Source organism: Mustela nivalis (assembly GCF_964662115.1).
Source record: "Mustela nivalis genome assembly, chromosome: 6".
NCBI lineage: Eukaryota > Metazoa > Chordata > Mammalia > Carnivora > Mustelidae > Mustela > Mustela nivalis.
Genome location: NC_139025.1, coordinates 59,734,499 through 59,761,787, shown reverse-complemented (window position 1 = coordinate 59,761,787; position 27,289 = coordinate 59,734,499). Strand labels below are relative to the sequence as shown.

Here is a 27,289-nt window from a genome sequence, read left to right as displayed (position 1 = left end):
ATCCCCAACTGAGTTACAGAAATCAGCAGAAGAGGTTTGGGGTGAGGTAACAATGAGTTTGCTTTTTGACCTGTTGTTTCTGAGCTATCTGTAGGTCACATAGATTGAGATCTTCAGCAGAAAGCTGGATATATAACTTTGAAGATCTGGTCAATGGTGGTATTAAATTTGTTATAAACCAGTATTATAGTTTTAAATCTTATACAAGTGTAGCTAACGCCTGGCACCATACGATGCTATCACAATACTACTGACTATATCCCCTCTCCTGTGCCCTTCATGCCCATGACTTATTCCTTCCTGAGTTGGAAACTTGTATCTACCACTCCTCTTCCCCACTTTGCCCATTCCTCCACTGCCTCCCCTCTGGGAACATGAACTGTCACAGAATTATAAGTAACTTGCCCATTCTTTTTATGGTATATGCTGAGCTCATTTTCTCAAACTTTACTTTTAGTAAAAACTGTAACACTTGACTGCATTCTTTCAGGATTTGAAATCATCCAATTTCCCTGCATTTAGTAACCACAATGAAATTCAATTTGAATTCCTAAAAGAGGGTCATTCTCATGTTTATTTTCTGTTTAGGCAAAAATATTTTTCAAGGCTTTATTTGCTATTCATAATCTTATACACCTAAGTCTCTTAGTTTTGATTTATAAGGTGAGTGTTCTGAAATTTTTGAAATAAATTGTATGTGAAGAATTTTGGAAATTTCAAAACTTCCTGCTTCTCTGGTAGAAAGTAACAGTTCCATATGACATTTTAGGAATATTTTTTAAAAGCTAAAGCTGAGAGTGGAAAATAAAGATATAAACATAATCTAGTAATCATGAAACTACCATTTTGAGTAATTTCCATTAGCACTGTAATCTTATACATCTTCTTATACTCTTTAGAGCCTAAATTGTTAACATCAAAGTATTTTATATTGAAAAGACCGCAAATGATCAAAGAAGTCCACTTTCTTTTCTTCGTTGCAGAATTCTGCAAGACTACCACTTTCCAACCCTTCATGATCTGTGCACCACTGTCCCAGCCCAGGAGCTGCCTGTTAACTTGCACTTGGCTTCTCGAGTGTACCATACAGCTGACAAGAAAGGTCACAATACTTTGCTTACAATATTAGGAACCTCTTTCTTAGATAATCATTTAACAGATGAAGAGCGAAGAGACAGGTAAGAGTTCCTCTGGTAATTTTCTTTTAAACCAGATTTAAACTGTCAAAGAAATCCTGTCTTTGAGGTTGAGATTTTGAAGACTCAATTCTGTTTTTAGACACTAGAGAGGAGCAGTTTTTGTCCTTTTCCATTCCTTCCCAGTACATACACAGTCTAGGACAACATCTTCATTTCCTGCTATTAACAGCATGAACCATGGCTTATTTGGTAACTTTAGTTTAGTGGTGTCTAGTGTCACCAAAGAGTGTCACATACATTAGCGTATTTGTTCTTTGTAATAATTCTGTGGAGTAGAGATGTGAAAATTGAGGTTCATAAAAATCAAGCCACATTGTTAGGCTTATACAATTAAGAAAATCACAGATTTGAGATTCCAAGTCAGTCTTGTAGATTTCACACCTCCTTTGGGCATACTGAGTCTAGGGATCATGTATAAAATTAATTTTATACATGCCTCTGGAGTTTCTTCCATTTCTCTTCATGTCTCATTCCCCTTTGGCATCTGAGCATTCTTTACTGGAGAGTCTGTAATTTATAGCATCCTCAAAAGAGAGGAGAAAAGGGAATGCAGGTCCCATTTATTTAGCAGAAACTATAATCCTAGCACTGTGTAGTGTGCTTTGCATCTTTTCTTTTTAAATCCTCAACTACAAGAAGTCATAATTTCCATTTTAGTCTTGAAGACGCTTAGGCTCCATAATATTGGGTTGCTTGCCCAAGTTCTCACCTTGGATAGTGATAAAAATTCAGATGTGTCTGATACAGTGTTTCCTCAAACTTCTTTTCACCGTCACCCCTTTAAGGAAGGCTTTTAAAAGGCCTTTCCTCCTAATTGCCCTTCCCCATTAAATTTTAATATCCTGGATATACGTTGTATCTCTTTATGGTGCTGTATCTATTTACACATACATATATACATATACATAAGTGTATGTATACATATACATATGTATATGTATATGTATATGTGTGTGTGTTCATATATATGCCATATACATAAAGAGTAAGTTCTCATCACCCTCCTCCTCAGGCACCAACTTTCAGCCCTTTGGGGGTGAAATCACCTGCTCATTGAGAATGTATATTCATAAGTCTCCTGTCTTTCAGAAGAGCTGATAGGAATCCTGAAACATTATCTATGACACATTTGAAAATATTGAGAATATTGAATATTTAGTTAGATTTAAATAGAAAAATTTTAAGTATTACGTTTCAAGTATTTCATTAAAATATGACAGTATTTTAAAAGACCACTTTTAATTACATGAACTGTCACAGAATTATAAGTAACTTGCCCATTCTTTTTATGGTATATGCTGAGCTCATTTTCTCAAACTTTACTTTTAGTAAAAACTGTAACACTTGACTGCATTCTTTCAGGATTTGAAATCATCCAATTTCCCTGCATTTAGTAACCACAATGAAATTCAATTTGAATTCCTAAAAGAGGGTCATTCTCATGTTTATTTTCTGTTTAGGCAAAAATATTTTTCAAGGCTTTATTTGCTATTCATAATCTTATACACCTAAGTCTCTTAGTTTTGATTTATAAGGTGAGTGTTCTGAAATTTTTGAAATAAATTGTATGTGAAGAATTTTGGAAATTTCAAAACTTCCTGCTTCTCTGGTAGAAAGTAACAGTTCCATATGACATTTTAGGAATATTTTTTAAAAGCTAAAGCTGAGAGTGGAAAATAAAGATATAAACATAATCTAGTAATCATGAAACTACCATTTTGAGTAATTTCCATTAGCACTGTAAGCTAAGCAACATTCTGAAGAGTTATAGCTTCTGTTAGTCATGCAAAGTGTTAAAAATACTGGTTTCCTTCCAATTCTAAAATTCTTTTTCTTCAAGTAGATCATTCTTTTTCCAAGAGAGTCAATAAATGTTCTATTTGATGATGATAATTCTTGGCAATTTGTTCCTAAGTACCAAATAAGAAGTTAATTTAAGTACTGAATATTTAATTCTCTGGCATCCATCTCTTGAGGATTACCTTGCTAAACATAGCTTAACCTTTTCAAAATATATCTGTCTGCTGAGCCTACAAGTTCAGAGAAATGTATGATTTTTTTTCTGCACTAATAAGTGTTCTCAAGAAAGGTAATTGTAAACACAAAATGAATACCCTTTCATTTGGTGGTTTTTGTTTTTTTTCTGTAAGATGAACAGTTACAATATTTGTGCTTGTATATTTTAATGCTCTCCTAATTCTGCATATAGTAATTGTTATTTGTAGCAAACACCAAGGATATTTTGGACTAGCATTGGTACATACTTAAGTTTATTTAAAATAACAATAACAATATATTGTTCAAACTTACATTTAACCTGCTAGATAGCAATTTTGATGAGAACCATAAAAATGTTTCATATTGATTATAATTTTGCTTTTAAATTTTTTGTATTCTAAGGAGAAGTTTATAGTTGTTTAGCATTAGCATGGAATTTGAGATTTGGGGTTTTAAAATAAGGTAAATCATTAAAAGTGTTTAAACACTTAGATTAAGCTCACATTTTGGTATTCTTCTGACATCTCTTGGATGTGTAGGTGTTTAACCCATGTATGCATTCTATAGATGGATTTTTCACCCAAGATTATGTGTGAACATTTAAATATTTTCATATTATTCACTAATTTAACCAAGCTGCAGTGTAAGAACACCTCAAATGTGGAATAATTTATTAAGCTTTTGCTCTGAAGTTTTTGATGCATATTACTAGACTTCTCTCCAGAAAAATTATATGGACTTACACTGCTTTCAATAATTTATGATGCTCTTCATTTCCTTTCACTCTTATCAGACAACAAATTGTCAATCTTCTTGATTTTTTTCTAATCTGATGAGGAAACATATCTTTTTATTATTATATTTTTATTGATTTCTAGTGAGGGTGAGCACATTTTTAGATGTCTTTGGCTATTTTTCTCCTTTTGAGAATTATCAATTCATGTTCTCTTGTGTCATCATTTATTTCTTCCTTATTGATTTATAAATGATCTTGTTTAAAAATATTTTATTTATTTGACAGACAGAGATCACAAGTAGGCAGAGAGGCAGGCAGAGAGAGAGAGGGGGAAGCAGGCTCTCCACTGAGCAATGAGCCCAATGTGGGGCTCCATCCCAGGACCCTGAAATCATGACCTGAGCCGAAGGCAGAGGCTTAACCCACTGAGCCATCCCGGTGCTCCTAAGTGATCTTTTATATAAAAGATTTTAACCATTTTTCTTAGATAGTAGACTTTTCCTTTTAATTTGTTGTTTGCTTTTTTCTAGTTTTGTTTATGGTGTTTTATGCTATCCAGAGGCCTTAATTTTTATGTAGTAAAAACTATAGTAATCATTCTCCATGTGTCCTGGTCTTGGTATCGTTCTTAGAAAGGGCTTTTCTACACTTAAATTTAAATGTATTTTCTCATATTTTCTTCTAGTAATTTCATAGCTTTCCTTGATCCATCTGTAATTAATTTGATAGATAAGCATTATTTTTTCCCAAGTGACTAGTCAGTTGCTTATTCAATAAATCCTCTTTCCTCACTAATTTGAAATGCCAACTTCTCATACCTTAAATTCCACTGTGTTACTTAGTCTATTTATGGACTTACGTTCTATTTTACTGACTTCTCTATGTAAAATTGCTTGTGTATTTTGTTGATCCACCACCAATAAAGAGAGAGCTGGCAAAAAATGCTGTCTTACAAACATTGGCTGACCTTCTCAAGTCAGGTTCACCTTATAGCCAGCTTCCTCGCAGTAAGCCGTGCTTAGGCTAGAGATCCCAGACCTAACACTCCACTTGGCTTCAAATTACAAGAGAAATTCTTAGTCACATTTTGAAAAAAATGTGGACAGACTGTTACTTCTAAACATTAAAACAGTGGCAACTGCAGCAATTGGAAAACCAAAGGCTAACTGTCAGAATTTAATGTTTAGTTTCATTTATTATTTTGTTACAAAGTAATAATAAAAACAACCCTTTAGCAAATATGCAAGAAAAGGCAAAACCCCTCAATTATTCAAAATATTGCCATCAAGAAATAGTATTGTTTACATTCTTAAATATATGATTCCAGAATTTTCTGTATGCAAATAGCATAGAACAGAACTGGGATAATGCTATGTACCTAATGTTTTGTAACCTGATTTCTTAAACTGTGTTGTAATTATCTTTTCATGTCAAGGAAAACAGATCTGAATAATCACTTAAATCAATCAGCAAATATTTTTTATGTACCTACTGTGTGACAGGCGTAGAGTTAGGCACTAGGGAAACATCTGCTAACATAATCCCTGCCCTCAGGGAATGTGGAGATTAGCAGAAGGAACAGTGGTAATTTACTTATCAGAAATGTAACCATTAGTATGCAGATATGCAGGGTGCTGTGGAAACTTGGAATATTTCCTGATTATCTCCAGAGGTTTGAGGAAATGTTACTTATATTGCAACCTGAAGAGTGAATCAACATCATTAGGGAACTTGTTAGAAATGCAGATGATTGGAATGCATATTGAAGCTTTGTTTTGTTTTTTAAATTTTATTTATTTATTTAACAGAGAGAGAGAGAGAGAGATCACAAGTAGGCAGAGAGACAGGCAGAGTTGGGGGGGGGGAAGCAGGCTCCCTGCTGTGCAGAGAGCCCGATGCGGGACTCCATCCCAGGACCCCGAGATCATGACCTGAGCTGAAGGCAGAGGCTTCACCCACTGAGCCACCCAGGCGTCCCAAATGCATATTGAAGTTTGAGAGTCCCTGCTGTGGACAGTTGGAGCTCTTGTAAGAACTGGAAAGAAGTCTAACATTGGAGAATAGGAGCAGTGGTGCAATGGAGCTGAGGGGAGGCATGAATAAGATCATGTAAGATTTCACAGATACCCTGTATGTGTGTGTGAGGGCATGTATATGGAGCCTTGAGAGAAAAATTCTTATTTACAGTGTATGGGAAGGCATTGATAGAGTCTTTTTGAGGAAGAAAGACATCATCAGATTTGCTGTAAGACACACAGTTCTCAACTTGACTTTTTAGTAGCATTTTGCGCAGTTGCATTAACTTTGCCTTAAAACATTTTAATCTCTTGACTGTTGGAACTGTACTCTTTTATGGTTCTCTTTCTGTCTTCCTGACTATGTCTTCTCAAGTCTTTCTTGCTGATGTCTCCTCATCTCTTGACTTCAAAACACTGGACTACTCAAATATACTGGGATCTCTTTTCTCCCCTACTTCCAAGGTATGATCATGGCTGTAAATACCATCTATATGCTGATGCTGTCATTTACTAAGGTACATGCAAAAGGATGTTCATTTTTGTTACAGTAATTAAAAACTGGAAACTACTTGGGTGTTTTATCAATGGAAGATTTTTTTATGACACATTCAATGATGGGATGCATTGTAAACTTGATTAAGAATAAGGTAGTGCTCTGTATTCTGAAAGGAGATAGAACTAAATATATAGGAGGTAGAACTAAATATATAAACAGATATATGATTGTATACAAATTTTTGTGTGTGTGGAAGGAAGAAATTGTTAACTGTGGTCCTTTTGTTTTCATTATAGATTGTACACTAATTCCGTTAAAAATAATACATTTGTATTTTTTGTGTGCATTATATGGTATATGTTTGCCCTTAGATTTTTAATCTTTGTTTAGTTGTGTCCCTTGTAGATTGCTTAGACTAGAATTTTTTTAAGCCAATCAAAATTTTTCTTATAATGGGTTGGATCACCCCTTATTCATTTAATAATTGTTATTTTAGATATATTTGATATTATTTTTGTCATCTTATCTTACTTTATATTCTTTTCTTGCTCTTTCTTATAATCTAGCATGTTAGCCAATATTTGTACATGTGTTTTTTTTGTTTGTATCATTATCTAATATCTACCATTATGAGATAGAAATCTGAAGCCAGCCTGTTTTTATTTTATTTGCAAGTAATCTATTTCCTCACCACTCCTCCTAGATGCTTCTAGGACTTTAAATTTTGCCTTAAATAATGTCACTAGCACATGTTTGGGAGTGGATTGCTTTTTAATTAAATTTTCCTGATACACAAAAACGCTTTAATTTACTACCATCCAGAGATAGTACTGTTTACATTCTTAAATATATGATTCCAGGCTTCTTCAGTTTAGGACTTTTTCTATTTTATTTTCAGTAGTACTTCCATTCTATTTATCTAATGACTTTCTTCAGGTATATCAATTAGCTATATGTTGGACCTTTATTATTTATCCTTTACATTTATCATTATTTTGCTTACATTCATGTCTCAAACCTTTGTTCCAAATCAATTGTTTCATTTTCTGTGGTATAAATTTTAAAAATTTCTTCTAACTACCATTTTATTTATTTTTGTATTTATTTAAAGATTTTATCTATTTAGTTGAGACAAAGAGACATAGTGAGTAAGAGAGAGAGAGAGAGCACGCCTGGGTGGCTCAGTTGGCTGAGCAGTGATTTTTGATTTTGACTTAGGTCGTGATCTCTGTGTGGTGGGGTTGAGCCCTGAGTCAGGCCTCCCCCACCTCAGTGGGGTGTCTGTTTCTCTCCCCCTTCCTTGCTCACATGCTCTCCCTCTCAAATAATAAATCTTAAAAAAGTACTTTTTGAGTTCTATAATAAATTTTTTTCAAAAGAATGTTCTTCATATAACTTTAGGATGGTATATTGCTTTTTTATAAACTTCAGACTGTCTTCATAGAATTTATGTTTGATTTTTGTGTGTACTCACCTTGAATGAAGACAGATCATTTCTAGTTGCCCAAAGTTAATATCAGATAGATTTACCTGGCATTTCTTGATTACTCATCTGGGAGGCATTAGTATACTATGTTTAGATCTTAAGTAGGTGCACCAGAAGATGCAGTTTTATATAATTAATGCAATCATTCAGAATCCTGAAAGGTGTTTGGGGTTGGATGGACCAGGTTCTGAGAATTTTGCCTCTACATATTTTTTCTGTGATTGTAAACTATTATACTAGAAGCTGGCCCTTTCCATTGGCTTTTCTATATGGTGAAGATTATTCCAGGATTTTTTTTCTGTGCATGTACATATATTATATATACATACATTTTACAAAAATGATATTGAAGATGCTGTTTTTGCAGTTTATGTTCCTTTGAGGATTCTTGTTTTAAAACTGAAATATAGACACATGAGTAATTATTTTGACTTATTATCTCTACTACTTAATGGTTTATAAATGAACTATATAAAGTATGCTGACATTTCAAAGATTTTATCTGAGTCTTCTAAATATTGTAGTGATATTTGAATATGAAAATAAGATTATTTAATAGGAAATGTGTCGAGATGGATTTGTTATATAATTTAATATTTTTTAAAAGATTTATGTATTTGAGAGAAAGAGAGAAAGTGAATAGTGGAAGAGGCAGAAGGAAAGAGAGACAGAATCCTCAAGCAGATTTCCCACTGAGCACAGAGCCTGACATGGGGCTCCATCCCAGGACCTTGAGATCATGACCTGAGCCGAAATCAAGAATTGGATGCTTAACCAACTGAGCCACGTAGGCACCCCTATATAATTTAGTATTAACAACATCTGCATATAAATGGAAAAAGCCTTTCCATTTCCCAAATGAAGAAAATGCACTTCAGAGATTCGGTGACTAACTCGTGTATATAGGGCTGGTAAAAAAAGCAAAGATTCAGAACTAGAGCTCCCCTATTCTTTTTTTTTTTTTTTTTGAGATTTTATTTATTTACTTGACCGAGAGAGATCACAAGTAGGCAGAGAGGCAGGCAGAGAGAGAGAGAGGAGGAAGCAGGCTCCCTGCTGAGCAGAGAGCCCGATGTGGGACTCGATCCCAGGACCCTGAGATCACGACCTGAGCTGAAGGCAGCGGCTTAACCCACTGAGCCACCCAGGCACCCAGAGCTTCCTTATTCTAAATGTGGTTTCTATTTTATCCCACTGTTTTGTGAATTTGTGAAGACCCTCTCATTTTTTTTTTCATGCTTCATTTTGAATACTTGTTATCTTGTTTTCAGAACCAATCTTGATATAAGCCAGAAAGAATCTGAGAAGATCTAGTTGGATATGCATATTTTATTTAACCCTGGTGTTCTATAGTTGATTCATTGTGACCCAACATTGGAAGCAGGGCTTCTGCTTATATTAGGGTGGAGGTCCTTACATTGCTTGTTCCTTCTTAACAACTGAAATTCTATTTCTGAGTACTAGGCCAGAGCAGGGGCCCTGCTAACTGTGGAAGACTTTCCTGATATTAATTACTTAATTGCTGAAAGCTTTCACTGAATACTGTCTGGCTTTGTTTTCCCCATTTCCAGTTGACCGCCCCCCAACCCCGCCTTCACTAGAACGTGCCATGGTCCCAAGCCAGAACTTTCTGATGCCACTTCTAGTGCACTACACCTGTGGTCTGTCATACTACGTTTGGAATATTGTTTTCTATCTTCTGGTCTATATTTCCTTACAGCATGGGTATCTGGACCTGACTTGCCCTCACTATGCCTCATTTCCTGCATTGTCTTCCATTCCACAATGGTTAAGTCTAATCCTGGCCCCACCCCCATCCCTTACTTGGCCTTGTTCCTTGCTGTGTAATCCAGGCAATGACCCAAGATATACAAAGCACATAAGACTTAATTCCTGTCTGAAGTCTAGCTGGGGATATGTCACAGAAGCACATGTTTTAGAGCCGTAAGAGATCTTACCCTTCTCCTCGTCTAACTTTCTCATATTTATGGATGAGGAAACAGGGTAAATTTCACACTCCAAATCACGGCTGGTAGCAGAGTTAGAAGTAGAATCAACAGTAACTCCAATTAGACTTCTATTATATCCATTTTTAATAAATAACCCTTATACCTAAGTAAGGCTTAAGCATATTTAAAAAATACAGATTGAGATAATAGAAGTCATTTTATTATGCACTATCAATGTTTGATGATATATTAGATTAGTGTATTTTTGATTTTATGTGGAAGTATAAAAACAGGAATTATTTGGACATTTATCTGATCTCATAACTCAGTATGTAAAAGCTGAATTTTTTTTAAAGCAAAGCAATGTCATTCCACCAGATGTCACTGTTTGCATGTAACAATGAAGTTAAACTGATTAAAAATAAATTCCCCCACTTCCCTAATCATATTTTGTAAAAAATGAAAATCTATATAGTTATACTCTTATTCTTCTTTAGATTTATTATTTTATTAAGCTTACATTCCCTGAATTTTTAAAAAAGTTTGTGTTCATTACCTCTACTACAAATTTTGAAGACTAAAGAAAATTGTCTGTAATCTTCAAGAAGACAAACTCTTAAAGTCTTTTCTAGATCTAGGAGTTTGCTTCTCAAGCAATATTCTTTGTAAGTTATTATTTCCTAAATTGTAGATTGTGACTGAATAAGGGGCTGTGAAATCAATTTAGTGGCTTGTAACAAGGACTTGAAAAAACTGTTGTGTTGAATAGAATATTCTATTGCATATAAGTAAGTATTATTTTGGCAAAACTTTTATACATGAGCACTCTTAAAATTTCCCCATATACCCCATATACATCTTCTTTGAGTTGTATAAAAACAACTGTGAGCTCTATCCTGTGAAGCCTCTTCCAGGTTTTGTCCCCCAAGAAGCAAGATAAATTCACTAAGGAAGGGATAGCAAAGATATGGTAGGCCTTCTCTGTTAGGGTAGTACCAAGGAGGGTAGAGGGTGTTGCAGGGAGAACCTTTCTGTATGCTTCATCGGATGGAGCTCATGTTCACTTTTATATAACTCATAGAGTATGTATGCAGAGATTTTGAAAGAGTACTCCCAGCTTAGAGCAAACGTTTTCAAAGCTTCTTTGATAACAATCTACAACAAAAAACACACTTTATATCCCTGGCCCATGAGAGACAAGGAAAGAGGTTTAACTCACTCTGAGAGAGGTGGGCATGTTTTCTTCATTCGATACCCTCAATAAAAGCAATAATAATTGTAATAGCTACCACTTCCTGAGCATGCACTATGTGCAAACTCTCACATGTATTATTTCTAAGCATTAGAAGACCTGAAAGACCTAATCACTGTTGCTATAGATAGATGAAGAAACAGACCTTGAAAGCAAAAGTGACCTATTCCACATAGAACAACAAGAGGCCAAAGTGGGGCTAAAATCCTGGTTTCTAGCCTCATTCCAAAAGCTAGCTCTTCTCACTGTATCAATGAATTTTAAGCTTCCCCCTGAAAAAGGACCATCTAGAGTCTATGGTAAGTGTATCAGTTCCTCAGCTCTATTCCCACTGAATTAGAATCTCTAGAGAAGGAATCTGTGAAGCTATAGATTTGACAAAATCCCACAATATTCTTATGATCAGGCAGTTTTAGGAAAGATTGCAGTACATCAGTGCTTTTCAAACTTCAGTGTACATCAGAATCATCTGCAGGGCTGCTTAAAATAGAGATGACCCGGTCTACCCTGAGATTCTGATTCATTAAGTATGATGGGGGTCAAGAATTTGCATTTTATAGCAAGTTCCTATGTGATGTTAATGAACTGGTTTGGGAACACACTTTGAGAACCATTGCTCTACCTGTGATTCTCAGTTCCCCAGACTGTAGGACGGGCTTTGGTTGTGAGACTTTTCTTGATGAGCCGGAATACAATACTTATTCAATATCTACTGCATTTACATCCACAGAAGAAAGAAAATGAGTAAGAATCACTTTTCTCTTCAGACCAGTCTATGTCTACTGTGAAAAAGATACACGGATTCTAAAATAGCATATCAGGGCACCTGGGTGGCTCAGTGGGTTAAAGCCTCTGCCTTCCGCTCAGGTCATGATCCCAGGGCCCTGGGATCGAGCCCTGCATCAGGCTTTCTGCTCAACAGGGAGCCTGCTTCCTCCTCTCTCTGCCTGTTTCTCTACCTAATTGTGATCTCTGTCTGCCAAGTAAATAAATAAAATCTTTTAAAAAAAGAAGTAGCATATCCTAGAATGAAATATCAGATCAAATGCAGGAGGAAAACTAGGGAAGGAAAGGTGAATTTTGACTGGGTAGGGGGGAATTTATAAAGGTGTGATGAGGGAATTGTAATCTGAAGGCTACCTTTTCATGATTTTTATAGCCACACTGTTACTGTCATTTGGTTCTCCTGTCTTCCCTGCAGCTCCTTAGTAATCTGGGCACCTTGAGCACCTTTCACATAGTGAATGTAGGTTCAGTCAGGAGCTAGGGAAGGAAAGTGGGATTGGCAAGAAGATGGTGCTCAGACTGTGGAGGACCCTGAATGTGGGGCTCAGGAGCTTGAGTTTATACAATGTGTATAGTCATTAAAGTATTTGGAAAGGGGGTGAATGATGGCAACTCTGGCAGGGAATAGAGCATGGATTGGAGGAGGGAGAGTCTAAGGTAATGGGCCAGTAAAGATGATATCATAGGACTCAGATGAGAGAAAATGTGATGGGCAGGATAGACACCATGGAAGGAGAAGGAGCAGAATGAGTGATTACTGCTGGACTTGAGGGAAAGGTTGGTTATGAAGAGATTTTCAGCCTGAAATGGTGTTTTCCAAAGGGGGAGAACTCTAGAAAGAATTAAGTTCCTCTCTCTGGAAATAAAGGAGGAAGTAGGGAAAGGCTGGAGAAATATTTCTAAGTAAATGATTCATCTTTATCATACCTAAACAGTGGCTAATCTTGCGTAGGCTTTCAGTAGGGTCCTCCATACATGTCTGCCGGAGCTATGCACTCTAAGATGTCCAATGACTTCTTTCACTTCTCTTCCTGTCAACTACTAGGCTTATTTCTTTAGTGCACATTTGGAATGTGACAAGACAATAAGATGGGAATGACTCTTACTGCCTTGTTTTTGGTATAGAGCTTGATAAAAACACAGCAGTGTCTCAAGATGGCTTCTTAAAGTCACACCTCTCCTTCCTGATCTTGGAAATACTTTACTGAACTTGATGTGTGTTTTCTCTTGGCTCACTATTGCACCCAATAGTGCAACTTTGCCCTGTTCTTTGTTTTTTTCTGTATGTATCAGTCAGGATTCAGTTTCAGAAAACAGAAATACTTTCAGCTATTTTAAGCAAAAAGGGAGTTAGTAATGAGAATTTGATGCTTATAAAATCAGGGGAAAGATTGGGAAAATGGGCTTTAGGCAGGAGGATTTCCAGAGATGACTCACACAGCACACTAAACTGGCTGCCAAGGGAGCTGCTCTTTCTAGCATAGTCAGGAAGGTAGTAAATCTGGAAGTCAGTACTGGCAACACACCACCTTAGTTGTGATTCAGGGATATAGTAACCTCTATTGTCACAGCTTTTGACTCTGGAACCACAGTATTTCTGTTTGATATGCTCACTGCCACCCCCCTTCTCCACTACCAAAAGAAGAAAAACAACCTAAAAACAAAGTAATATTAACTGAAACGCTGCTACAGTAGAGCTCAATGTTGCCATGACTATTTGCCAATAAAACATGGGAAACTTCTGCCCTCTAGATTGTTAAGTGAGTGCATTTGGCACCTGGGTGGCTCAGTGGGTTAAGCCGCTGCCTTCTGCTCAGGTCATGATCTCGGGGTCCTGGGATCGAGTCCCGCATCGGGCTCCCTGCTCAGCAGGGAGCCTGCTTCCCTCTATCTCCCTCTCTGCCTGCCTCTCCATCTGCTTGTGATCTCTCTCTGTCAAATAAATAAATAAAATCTTAAAAAAAAAAAAAAAAAGACGATCCTAAATCACATCTAAGACACTGGCTGCAGGACAGTTTTACCTCAGTAGCTCAGGAAAGCACATTAGGAGGAGGATAATTTGGGAGTTGAGGGGCAGTCTACTATACTCACCATAATGGCAGTTGAACTTTATCTTCTCTTTGAATTTAAATATTTTGACTAGTTGAGATAGGAGGCTGTTCTCTGTGACTCTACTTTGGCAAACCCTATCTCCACGAGCCTAATTTTGGGTGGGCCTGTTTTTTTAAGAGCTGGTATGACAAGATTTGAGGTTTCAGCATATTATTAAGTTAAGTACAAATCTTACTTGCATACTTTAGTCTTCACATTTGATGGCTCATAGTGATTGTCTGTTCATCTAATGGTATATCCAAAAGAAGGAAGGAACATTGGCTCTAAATACTTCCATGTGAAATTGATACAGCCGTAGTCTGTGCAGGCCCATTTTGTACTCATTTTATAGTTCTTTTATAGCAAGTGCAAAAATTAGTACAAATTAATAAAAAATTTAATACATAATTAATGTTTTAAAGCAGTTTGTAAGTCAGTCATAACACATTTTGCCTTCAGATTTTCATTTAGCTTATCTCTTTAGCTTAATTAAGACTTTTATTTATAAGTTTTGTATCTCACAGATATCCTAATATACATATGTAGCCTAGAAGGGAAAACTTAATGCTATAGTGTTTTGCTTCATCCTGGCAAGATATGATTCAAGAAGAGAAAACTTTACCATGAGAAGGCAGTTCTGCTTGGGCTGACACTTCACCTCACTCTAAAACATGACACCATTTCCTGTGGGCTTGGAGTGGGAACAGGTTAGTGATCAGAAAGTAGAGACCTTTTACTTCTTTTGTAATTAGGCTTTCACAGTGTGAATTTATTATTCCAATATAATAAAACCATCCTAAAGGTTACTACTAAAATATATACAGAACCAGAGATAAATTATTTTGAATCATTTCCTATTTCTGATCATCGGTCTTCTGCACAATTTCTGCCTAGTATAGACATCACAGGTTAATGTGTTTGTTTCAGCAGAGATATGGAATGAGAATCATCAGTGATCTAAAAAACAAATTTATTGTTTTTATTATATTATAGAATACTGCAAGGAATTCCTGTTGTGGATCACAATCAAGACTATGTTCCAGTCCTCGCACCGCCACCAGTGGTATTACCTCAGCTGACACAAAGAACTAGGCAACTTGCTCCCAAACCATACCTACAACTCTTGGGAGAAGAAGTAAGAACATTCTTTAAATATTACTTCTCTCTACCATACTGTTCTTAAACTTTTTTGTTTCAGGACCCTTTTTATAATCTTAAGAATCACTGAGGATCTCAACAATGATTTATGTGGGTTGTATCTTTTTTTTTTTTCTTCAAGATTTTGTTTGTCTATTTGAAAGAGGGAGAGAGAGCATGTGCATGAGTTGGGGGGAGGGGCAGAGGGAGAGGGAGAAGCAGACTCCCCACTGAGCAGGGAGCCTGACATGTGGTCTTGATCCCGGACCCCTGGGACCATGACCCAAGCCAAAGGCAGATGCTCAAGCAACAGAGCCACCCAGGTGCCCCCATAGGAGTTATATCTATTGACATTTACAAATATTGGGAATTAAAACTGAGAAGACACTAAGTGTTTATTTACTAAAAATAACAGTAACAAAATAATATGTTAACATAAAATGTGTTTTTGAGAAAATTAGGGTTATTTTACATGTTTTGCAATCACTTTAATATGTGGCTTAGTAGAAGATGGCTGAATTCTCATGTCTGCTTCTGCATTCAATTTTGTGGTAAGTTGTTTTGGTTGAAATATATAATAATAATATTTTTAATATAATTATGGATATTTTCTTTTGATAATATGCCAAAACTTAACATGTAATAGTTTCTTGAAAGTTGTACTTTCAAGAAGTACAAGTCTCGTACTTCTAGGGAAGATGGAGAAAAAGTACTTTTATTGCTCCCTCTTCTGCCCGCTAAGTACAACTAAAAATGCTGGATGTTACAAACATAAAAACTCTTGAAAGTGGAGTCAAAACACTTTGACAGCCAAGCAATGACAGGGCAGTGAGTTAGTTCCTTGTGTTTTCTTTTTTTACTACACATATACTAGACTTGAAGCTGAGAAAGCTATTAATCTGGAAACAAATAAGCAAAGGAAGAAAAGCTCCAACAAAAGCCTGCTCTGTTTAGCCAAAGAGCCAGGAAAGGGCAGCCTAGAAAGACAGAAAAATTTTTAGACTGTAACTGCTCCATTCCAGCTAAATACCACAGAAAAAATTGGCCCCACCCCACCATCAAAAGCCTAGTGGGAAATTGAAACTTTACTCTTGCCAGAAGGTAATGAGGTACTCTTATACCCCTGCCAGGGTGGAATAAAAAAAGATTGAATGTGAATTAATCATCTTAACAGAGGATTAATGAGATTCCCCCTCCATATTGTCAGTGCCAACTATATGGGGATCTTGGACTTCTATCCTCAAGTAGTAGTAATGACCACAGCTCTGCTTCCCCACTGTGATAGTATCAGAGGAAGCTTTGTGGAGCATCAGCTAAACAGAAGCTTTAAATAAGACGAAGAGTCAATGACATTTTTCACATGAGTAGAACAAACAGTCCTGAAATATGTATGGAGCCACAAAAGATACTGAATAACCAAAGCAGTCTTGAGAAAGAGAACAAAGCTAGAGGTATCATGCTCCCTGATTTCAAACTATATTATAAATTTCTAGTAATCAAAACAGTATGTTATTGCCATAAAAACTGCCACATAGATCCATGGAACAGAATAGAGATCCAAGAAATAAACCCGTGCATACATTGTCAGTTAATTGATGATAGAGGAATGAAGAATATACAGTGGGGAAAGAACATTCTCTTCAATAAATGGTGTTAAGGAAACTGGACAGTGACATGGAAAAAAAATGCAACTGTACCATTATCTTACACCATCCCAAAAGTTAACTCAAAGTGGATTAAAGATTTGAGTGTAAAACCTGAAACCATAGAACTTCTAGAAGAAAACAGATGGTAAGTTCCTCGACATTGGTCTTGACAATGATTTTTTTGGATTTAACACCAAAAGCAAAGGCAACAGAAGCAAAAGTGAACAAGTAGGAGTATATCGAACCAAAAAGCTTCTGCACAGCAAAGGAAACTATCAACAAAATGACGAGGCAACTGGGGTGCCTGGGTGGCACAGTTGGTTAAGCATCTGCCTTTGACTCAGGTCATGATCCCAGGGTCAGGTCATGATCCCAAGGTCCCACTCATGCTTCTCCCTCTCTATCTGTCTCAAATGAATAAATAAAATCTTTAAAAAAGTGAAAAGGCAACCTACTGATTTGGAGAAAGTATTTACAAATCATATATCTGATAAGGTGTTAATATCCAAAATACATAAAGAACTTATGCAACTCAGTAGCAAAAAAACAAACAAGAAAACACCAAAAAACATGCAAAAAACAAAAAACAATCCAATTAAAAAATGGGAAGATCTAAGTAGAATTTTTCCAGAAAAGATACAGATGGCCAAAGGTTACATGAAAGGATGCTCAACATCAGTAATTGTCAGGGAAATGCAATTGTAACCACAAGGAAATTTCATCTCACACCTGTTAGAATGGCTATCATCAAAAAGATAAGAAATAACAAGTGTTGATGAGGATGTGGAGAATAAGGAATCCTCATGCTCTTTTGATGGGAATGTAAATTGGTAGAGCCACTATGGAAAACAGGTTCCTTAAAAAAGTTAAAAATAGAACTACCACATGATTCAACAATCCCACTTCTGGATATTTGCCCAAAGGAAATGAGAACACTAACTTGAAGGGATATATGCAACCCACTCATGTTCATTGCAACATTATTTACAATAACCAAGATATGGAAACATCTTAAATGTCCATTGATGGATGAATGGATAAAGAAAATGTGACAGCACATACATGCACACACACATGTACACACACACACATGTGCACACACACACACACACACACACACACACACAGAAATATTCAGCCACAAGAAAAGGATGAAATCTTGCCATTTGTTACAACATGGGTGGACCTTGAAGACATTATACTAAGTGAAATAAGCAATACAGAGAAAGACAAGTGATCTCACTTACATGCAGAAAAAAAAAAAAAAACAAACCAAGCTCAGAGATATAGAGAACAGAGTGGTGGTTGTCAGAAATGAGGGGCAGGGAGGTGGGAGATATGGTGAAGGGAGTCAAAGGTACAAACTTCTGGTTATAAAAAAGTTGGGGATGTAATGCACAGCATGGAGACTATAGTTAACAATACTACATTGCGTATTTGAAAGTTGCTTAGGGAGTGGATTTTAAAAGTTTCTTTTCACAAGAAAAGAAATTCTGTAACTATATATGGTGATGAATATTTTGTTTGTTTTTTATTTTTTAAATTATTTTTATTAACATTGTATTTTATTAACATGTATTATTTGCCCCAGCAGTACAGGAAATGGTGATAAATATTAACTAGTTAATATTAACTAGACTTATTGTGGTGATCATATTGCAACATATAGAAATATCAAATCATTGTATTGAAACCAGTATGTTATATGTCAGTTATACTTCAATAGCAAAAATAAACAGAAAGGAAATAGAAAATCTTAGGAAAGAAATAAAAAATATTGGGAAGAAACACAAACATTTTAGGATTAAAAATATAATAACTGATAGACCGGTTCAAAAGTAGAATGGAGGAGATAGGAATCAGTGAACTTGAAGATAGAACAGTAGAATTTATCCAGTTTGAACAACAAAGAGAAATAGATTGAAATTTACAGACTTGTGGGGGGCAGGTCCCTTAAGGACCTGTGGGCATATAGTAAAAGATCTAACATTTGTGTTATTGCATTTCTGTAAGGAGAAGGAAAAGAAGAGGTGGTGGTGACTGAAAATGTGTAGGAGAAAAAAAAAATTTTCAAATTTACCAAATTTGGAAAAAGACATATTTAGGAAGCTGAACAAACCCCAAGAAGAAAAAATCTAAATAAATTTGTAGTAAGCCATATAATAGTCAAATTTCTGAGAAATAATGATAGAAAAAAACCTTGAAAGCACCAAGAGAGAAACTATATGTTATCTATAGGAGAAAAACATTTGAGTAGCAGTGCATTCTCATCAGACACTAGGGAGGCCAGAAATTAGTCCTATATCTAGAGAAAATATCCTTTGGGAATGAAGGGGAATAAAGACACTTTCAGATGAAAAGGAAACCAGGACAATTTGTTGCTGGTAGATTTCACTTAAAAGAATGACCAGAGGGAGTTCTCTAAATAGGAAGAAAATAATAAAAAAAAGGAATCTTGGAGTATCTAGACTATCTAGAAGGAACAAAAATAAGTAAAACAAAAATATGATTAAAGCAAAAGTTTCCTTCTCCTTTTGAATGTTCTAAATTATGTTTGTCAGTTGAAGTAAGAAATTAACATGTTATTAATTGTATATAGAGGAAATGTTTAAAATAGTTATAAATGAGGAAAGGTATAAAGGGAAGTGAGGTTTCATATTACTTGAACTGGTAAAATGATGACATTTGTAGGCTTTGATAAATTATCTTTATAGAATATAATTCCTAGATTAGAACTAAAAAGCTATACAAAGAGACACCCTGAAAAACACCATAGTTAAACAAAAGTAGAATTAAAAAATATTCCAGATAACAGGAAGGCAAGAAAATGAAAACAAAGAAACAAAAGATACCAGAGAGAACAAACAAAACAAAAAATGAAATGGCAAAGCAAATCCCCAAGATAAATGTAAATTGTCTAGGTACACCAATTAAGCGATGGAGATTGTAGAGTAGATTAAAAAACATGGCCCAAGTTACTGGCTTCAAATATAATGACATAGGAGATTGAAAACAAAAAGGTAGGGGGAGGAGTCAAGATGGCGGAGAAGTAGCAGGCTGAGACGACATCAGGTAGCAGGAGATCAGCTAGATAGCTTATCTAATCATTGCAAACACCTACAAATCCATTGGGAAATTGAAGAGAAGAAGAGCAACAATTCTAGAAACAGAAAATTGATTACTTTCTGAAAGGTAGGACTGGCGGAGAAGTGAATCACTACAACAGGCCCTTCCCCCAGAAGATCAACAAGAAATCCAGCCAAGACCAACTTCACTCACCAAGGAGAACAGTGGAATTCCGGAGGAGGAGAAAGCAAATCTTATCTGGACAAAATGACAAGGTGGAAAAACTCACCACAAAAAAAGAACAAGAGGCAGTACCTCTTATGACAGATCTAGAGTTCAGAATGACGATTCTCAAGGTTCTAGCCAGGCTTGAAAAAGGTATGGAAGATACTAGAGAAACCCTCTCCTGAGAGATAAAAGCCCTTTTTGGAGAAATAAAAGAACTGAAATCTAACCAAGTTGAAATAAAAAAAGCTATTAATGAGGTGCAATAAAAAAATGGAAGCTCTTACTGCTAGGATAAATGAGACAGAAGAAAGAATTAGTGACATAGAAGACCAAAACAGAGAATAAAGAAGCTGAGCAAAAGAGGGACAAACAGCTACTGGACCATGAGGGGAGAATTCGAGAGATAAGTGACACCATAAAATGACACATTAGAATATTTGAGATTCCAGAAGAAGAAGACAGAGAGAGGGGAGCAGAGGTATACTGGAGAGAATTATTGTAGAGAATATCCCTAATATGTCAAAGGGAACAAACATCAAAATCCAGGAGATGCAAAGAATGCCCCACAAAATAAATAAAAATAGGTCCACACCCTGTCACCTGATAGTGAAATTTACAAGTCTTAGTGCCAAAGAGAAAAATCCTGAAAGCAGCCCAGGAAAAGAAGTCTGTAACATACAAGGGTAAAAACATTATATTGGCAGCAGAGACCTGGCAGGCTAGAAAGAACTGGCATGATACATTCAGAGCACTAAACGAGAAAAACATGCAGCCAAGAATACTATATCCAGCTAGGAAATCACTGAAAATAGAAGGAGAGATAAAAAGCTTCCAGGACAAACAAAAACTGAAAGAATTTGCAAACACCAAATGAGCTCTACAGGAAACATTGAAAGGGGTCTTCTAAGCAAAGAGAGAGCCCAAAAGTTGTAGTCAGAAAGGAACAGAGACAATATATAGTAACAGTCACCTTACAGGCAATACAATGGCACTAAATTCATATCTCTCAATAGTTACCCTGAATGTTAAAGGGCTCAATGCCCCAATCAAAAGACACAGGGTATCAGAATGGATAAAAAACCAAAACCCATCAATATGCTGCCTACAAGAAACTCATTTTAGACCCAAAGACACCTCCAGATTTAAAGTGAGGGGGAGGAAAACAATGTACCATGCTAATGGACATCAGAAGAAAGCTGGGGTGGCAATCCTTACATCAGATCAATTGGATTTTAAGCCAAAGACTATAATAAGAGATGAGGAAGGATTCTATATCATACTCAAAGGGTCTGTCCAACAAGATGATCTAACAATTTTAAATATCTTTGCCCCTAACATGGGAGCAGCCAACTATATAAACCAATTAATAACAAAAATCAAAGAAATACATTGATAATAATACAATAATAGTAGGGGACTTTAACATTCCCCTCACTGAAATGGACAGATCATCTAAACAAAAGGTCAACAAGGAAATAAAGGCCTTAAATGAAACACTGGACCAGATGGACACCACAGATATATTCAGGATATTCCATCCCAAAATAACAGAATACACATTCTTCTCTAATGCACATGGAACATTCTCCAGAATAGACCACATCCTGGTTATAAATCAGGTTTCAACCAGTATCAAAAGATTGGGATTATTCCCTGCATATTTTCAGACCACAATGCTCTGGAGCTAGAACTCAATCTCAAGAGGAAATTTGGAAAGAACACAAATACATGGAGACTAAACAGCATCCTTCTAAAAAAAAAAATGGGTCAACCAGGAAATTAAAGAAGAACTGAAAAAATTCATGGAAACAAATGATAATGAAAACACAATTGTTCAAAATCTGTGGGACACAACAAAGGAAGTCCTGAGAGGAAAATATATAGCAGTTCAAGCCTTTCTCAAGAAACAAGAAAGGTGTCAAATACACAACCTAACCCTACACCTAAAGGAGCTGGAGAAAGAACAGCAAAGAAAGCCTATACCCAGCAGGAGAAGAGAAATCATAAAGATCAGAGCAGAAATCAATGAAATAGCAGCAAACAAACAAACAAAAAAACCCAATAGAAAAAAATCAACAAAACCAGGAGCTGTTTCTTTGAAAGAATTCATAAGATTGACAAACCCCTGGCCAGACTTATCAAAAAGAAAAGAGAAAGGACCCAAATAAATAAAATCATGAATGAAAGAGGAGAGATCACAACCAACACCAAAGAAATACAAACAATTATAAGAACATACTATGAGCAACTTTACGCCAACAAATTTGACAATCTGGAAGAAATGGATGCATTCCTAGAGACATATCAACTACCACAACTGAACCAGGAAGAAATAGAAAACCTGAACAGACCCATAACCAGTAAGGAGATTGAAACAGTCATTAAAAATCTCCAAACAAACAAAAGTCCAGAACCAGACGGCTTCCCAGGGGAATTCTACCAAACATTTAAAGAAGAATTAATTCCTATTCTCCTGAAACTGTTCCAAAAAATAGAAATGGAAGGAACACCTCCAAACTCATTTTATGAGGCCAGCATCACCTTGATCCCAAAACCAAACAAGGATCCCATCAAAAAGAATTACAGGCCAATATCCTTGATGAACACAGATGTAAAAATTTTCACCAAAATACTGGCCAATCAGATCTAACAGTACATTAAAGGGATTATTCACCACGACCAAGTGGGATTTATTCCAGGGCTGAAATGTTGGTTGGTCCAACATCCACAAATCAATCAGTGTGATACAATACATTAATAAAAGAAAGAACAAGAACCATATGATACTCTCAATAGATGCTGAAAAAGCATTTGACAAAGTACAACATCCCTTCTTGATCAAAACTCTTCAAAGTGTAGGGATAGAGGGCACATACATCAATATTATCCAAGCCATCTATGAAAAACCCACTGCAAATATCATTCAGACATAGACATATCAAATTTCTATGCTACCTAAAGCAATCTACATATTTAATGCATATTCAGACATAGACATATCAAATGTCTATGCTACCTAAAGCAATCTACATATTTAATGCAATCCCTATCAAATTCCTCCCATTTTTTTCAAACAAAGGAGCAAATCATTCTAAAATTTATATGGAACCAGAAGAGACCTTGAATAGCCAAAGGAATATTGAAAAAGAAAGCCAAATTTGTTGGCATCACAATTCCAGACTTCAAGCTCTATTACAAAGCTGTCATCATCAAGACAGTATGGTACTGGCACAAAAATAGACACATAGATCAATGGAACAGAATAGAGAGCCCAGAAATAGACCCTCAACTCTATGGTCAACTAATATTTGACAAAGCAGGAAGGAATGTCCAATGGAAAAAAGACAGTCTCTTCAATAAATGGTGCTGGGAAAATTGGACAGCCACATGCAGAAAAATGAAATTGGACTATTTCCTTACACCACACAGGAAAATAGACTCAAAATGAATGAAGGACCTCAATGTGAGAAAGGAATCCATCAAAATCCTTGAGGAGAACACAGGCAGCAACCTTTTCGACCTCAGCTACAGCAAGTTCTTCCTACATACATCACCAAAGGCAAGGGAAGCAAGGGCAAAAATGAACTATTGGGACTTCATCAAGATCCAAAGCTTTTGCGCAGCAAAGGAAACAGTTAACAAAACCAAAAGACTACTGACAGAATGGGAGAAGATATTTGCAAATGACATATCAGATAAAGGGCTAGTATCCAAAATCTATAAAGAGCTTAGCAAACTCAACACCCAAAGAATAAATAATCCAATTAAGAAATGGGCAGAGGACATGAACAGACATTTCTGCAAAGAAGACATCCAGATGGCCAACAGACACATGAAAAAGTGTTCCACATCACTTGGCATTAGGAAAGTACAAATCAAAACCACAATGAGATACCACCTCACACCAGTCAGAATGGCTAAAATTAACAAGTGAAGAAATGACGGATACTGGCGAGGCTGCGGAGAGAGGGGAACCCTCCAACACTGTTGGTGGGAATGCAAGCTGGTGCAACCACTCTGGAAAACAGTGTGGAGGTTCCTCAAAAAGTTGAAAATAGAGCTACCTCATGACCCAGTGATTGCATTAATGGGTATATACCCTAAAGATACAAACGTGGTGCACCCGAATGTTTATAGCAGCAATGTCCACAATAGCCAAACTATGGAAAGAACCTAGATGTCCATCAACAGATGAATGGATAAAGAAGAGGTGGTATATATATACAATGGAATACTATGCAGCCATCAAAAGAAATGAAATCTTGCTATTTGCAATGACGTGGATAGAACTAGAGGGTATTATGCTTAATGAAATAAATCAATCAGAGAAAGACAACTATTATATGATCTCCCTGATATGAGGAAGTGGAAATGCAATGTGGGGGGTTGGGAGGTAGGAAAAGAATAAATGAAACAAGATGGGATCGGTCAGGAGACAAACCATAAAAGACTCAATCTCAAAAAACAGACTGAGGGTTGCTGGGGGGAGTGGGGATGGGAGAGGGTGGTGGGGATATGGACATTGGGGATGGTACGTGCTATGATGAGTGCTGTGAAATGTGTAAGCCTGGCAATTCATAGACTTGTACCCCTGGGGATAAAAATACATTATATGTTTATTAAAAAATTTTAAAAATTTTAAAAAAGATAAAATAAGTATATCATGCAAACATAAAGAAACACAGATTATTAGTTAATATTAATATCATTAATATCAGATAAAGCAAACTTTGAAGCAAAGAAAATTATCAGAGACAGAGGGGCATTGTATTATCCCACTGAGCCACCCAGGCGCCCGGGGCATTGTATTATGATAAAAAGTGTCAACCAACCAGGAAGGCATAGCAATCTTGAGAAGTTTGTCCACCAAAGAACAGACCTACAAACTATATGAAGCCAAAACTGGAATGAGAAATAAGCAATTCCACAATTGCTTTCGGAGATGTCACCACCTCTCTAAATAATTGATAAAAACACTTAGAAAATCAGCAAAGTTATAGGAGAACTCAAAATTCCATTAACCAATCTAGTTGAAATTATAGAGCATTTTACCCCCAAAAAGCAGAATAAATATTCTTTTCAAGTTCCCATAGGACATACACTAAGATAGAACTTATTTGTAATGGGCTCAAATTAGAGATCAATAACAAAGATAAGAAAAAAAATCTCCAAATATTTGGAAGCTAAACAATAAAGTTAGAAGTACCTGTGCATCGACCACAAAGTCTCGAGATTAAAAAATACATATATATATTTATATATTAAATATATAAATACATATATTATATATAACATATATATTTAAGATTTTATTTTTTTTAGAGAAAGCAAGCATGAGCAGTGGGAGGAGTGGAGGGACAAGCTATACACCCCACTGAGTGTAGAGCTTAATGGACATAGGCTCAATCCTGGGACCCTGAGATCATGATCTGAGGCAAAGGCAGACATTTAACTGACTGAGCCACCCAGGTGCTCTCCCCACTTTTCTTTTAACTGAAAATGCAATTGTCACTCAGCAATAAAAAGGAAGGAATTCTTGATATATGCAGCTGTAAGGATGAATCTTCAGAGAATTACACTGAAAAAGCCAGTTTTAAAAGATTACATACTGTATGGTTTCCTTATATATCATTCTTAAAGTAATGAAATTATAGAAATGGAAGACACATTGGTGGTTTCTAGGGTTTTAGGATGGGAGGACATTGGATGAGTGTGCCTATAAAAGGACAACATGAGGGACCCTTGTGGTGATGAAAATGTTTTGTATTTTGACTGTTAATGTTAACATATGCTTGTTATATTGTATTATAGTTTTGAAGGATGTTACCTTTGAGGGAACCTAGGTAAAGGATAGGTAGGATCTCTCTTACTATTTCTTAAAACTGCATGTGAATCTACAATTATCTCAAAATAAAAAAATTTAATAAAAAATTATGATCATTAGAGCGAAAAAAAAAGCAGTTGAACTTAGTTATAAAGGTAATCTTGAGTGATAATTTGTGTAGCTAAAAGAGAATATATTAAGTGATAATTCCCACAGCTAAAACCGCATCAATGACTTTCATGCCTTGATACATTAAAAATCTATTGTTGTTCGCCAAAGGCAAGGGAAGCAAGGGCAAAAATGAACTATTGGGAGTTCATCAAGATAAAAAGCTTTTGCACAGCGAAGGAAACAGTCAATAAAACCAAAAGACAACTGACAGAATGGAAGATGGTATTTGCAAATGACATATCAGATAAAGGGCTAGTATCCAAAATCTACAAAAAAGTTATCAAATTTAACACACAAAGAACAAATAATCCAATCAAGAAATGAGCAGAGGCCATGAATAGACATTTCTGCAAAGAAGACATCCAAATGGCCAAAGTCACATGAAAAAGCCCACAACATTATTTGGCATCAGGGAAATACAAATCAAAACCGAAATGAGATACTGCCTCAGACCAGTCAGAATGGCTAAAATTAACAAGTCAGAAAATGACAGGTGTTGGTGAGAATGTGTAGAAAGGGGAACCCTCCTACACTGTTGGTGGGAATGCAAGCTGGTACAGCCACACTGGAAAACAGCATGGAGGTTCCTCAAAAAGAAGAAAATAGAGCTGCTCTATGACCGCAGTTGCATGACTAGGTATTTACCCTAAAGATACAAGTGTAGAGATCCGAAGGGGCACGTGCACCCCAATGTTTATAGCAGCAATGTCCACAATAACCAAACTATGGAAGGAGCCTAGATGTGCATCAACAGACAAATAGATAAAGAATAAGAAGTATATATATACAATGGATTATGCAACCATCAAAAAACCTGAAATCTTGCCATTTGCAATGACGTAGATGGAACTAGAAGGTATTATGCTCAGCGAAGTAAGTCAATCAGAGAAAGACAATTATCATATGATCGTCCTGATATGAGGAATTAGAGAAACAAGACAGAGGATCATAGGAGAAGGGAGGGAAAAATTAAACAAGATGAAACCAGAGAGGGAGACAAGCTATAAGAGACTCTTAATCTCAGGAAACAAACTGACGGTTGTTGGAGGGAAGTGGGAGTGGGATGGATGGGGTGCCTGGGTGATGGATGTTGGGGAGGGTATGTGCTATGGTAAGTGCTGTGAATTGTGTAAGACTGATGAATCACAGACCTGAACCCCTGAAGTAAATAATACTTTATATGTCAATAGAAAAAAAATTATTGTT

At 36.1% G+C, this 27,289-nt stretch overlaps 1 protein-coding gene across 7 annotated transcripts in view; it reads left to right on the top strand.

The window, feature by feature from the left end:
• The window catches only part of TTC6 (tetratricopeptide repeat domain 6), a 222,677-nt gene that overhangs the window by 105,806 nt on the left and 89,582 nt on the right, over positions 1–27,289 (top strand). For all 7 annotated transcript variants that reach the window (XM_082737772.1, XM_082737774.1, XM_082737775.1 and 4 more), the window contains exons 6-7: positions 984–1,178; positions 15,005–15,146. In XM_082737772.1, the coding sequence (XP_082593898.1) occupies positions 984–1,178; positions 15,005–15,146 (337 nt within the window). The remainder of the gene's footprint in view (positions 1–983; positions 1,179–15,004; positions 15,147–27,289) is intronic.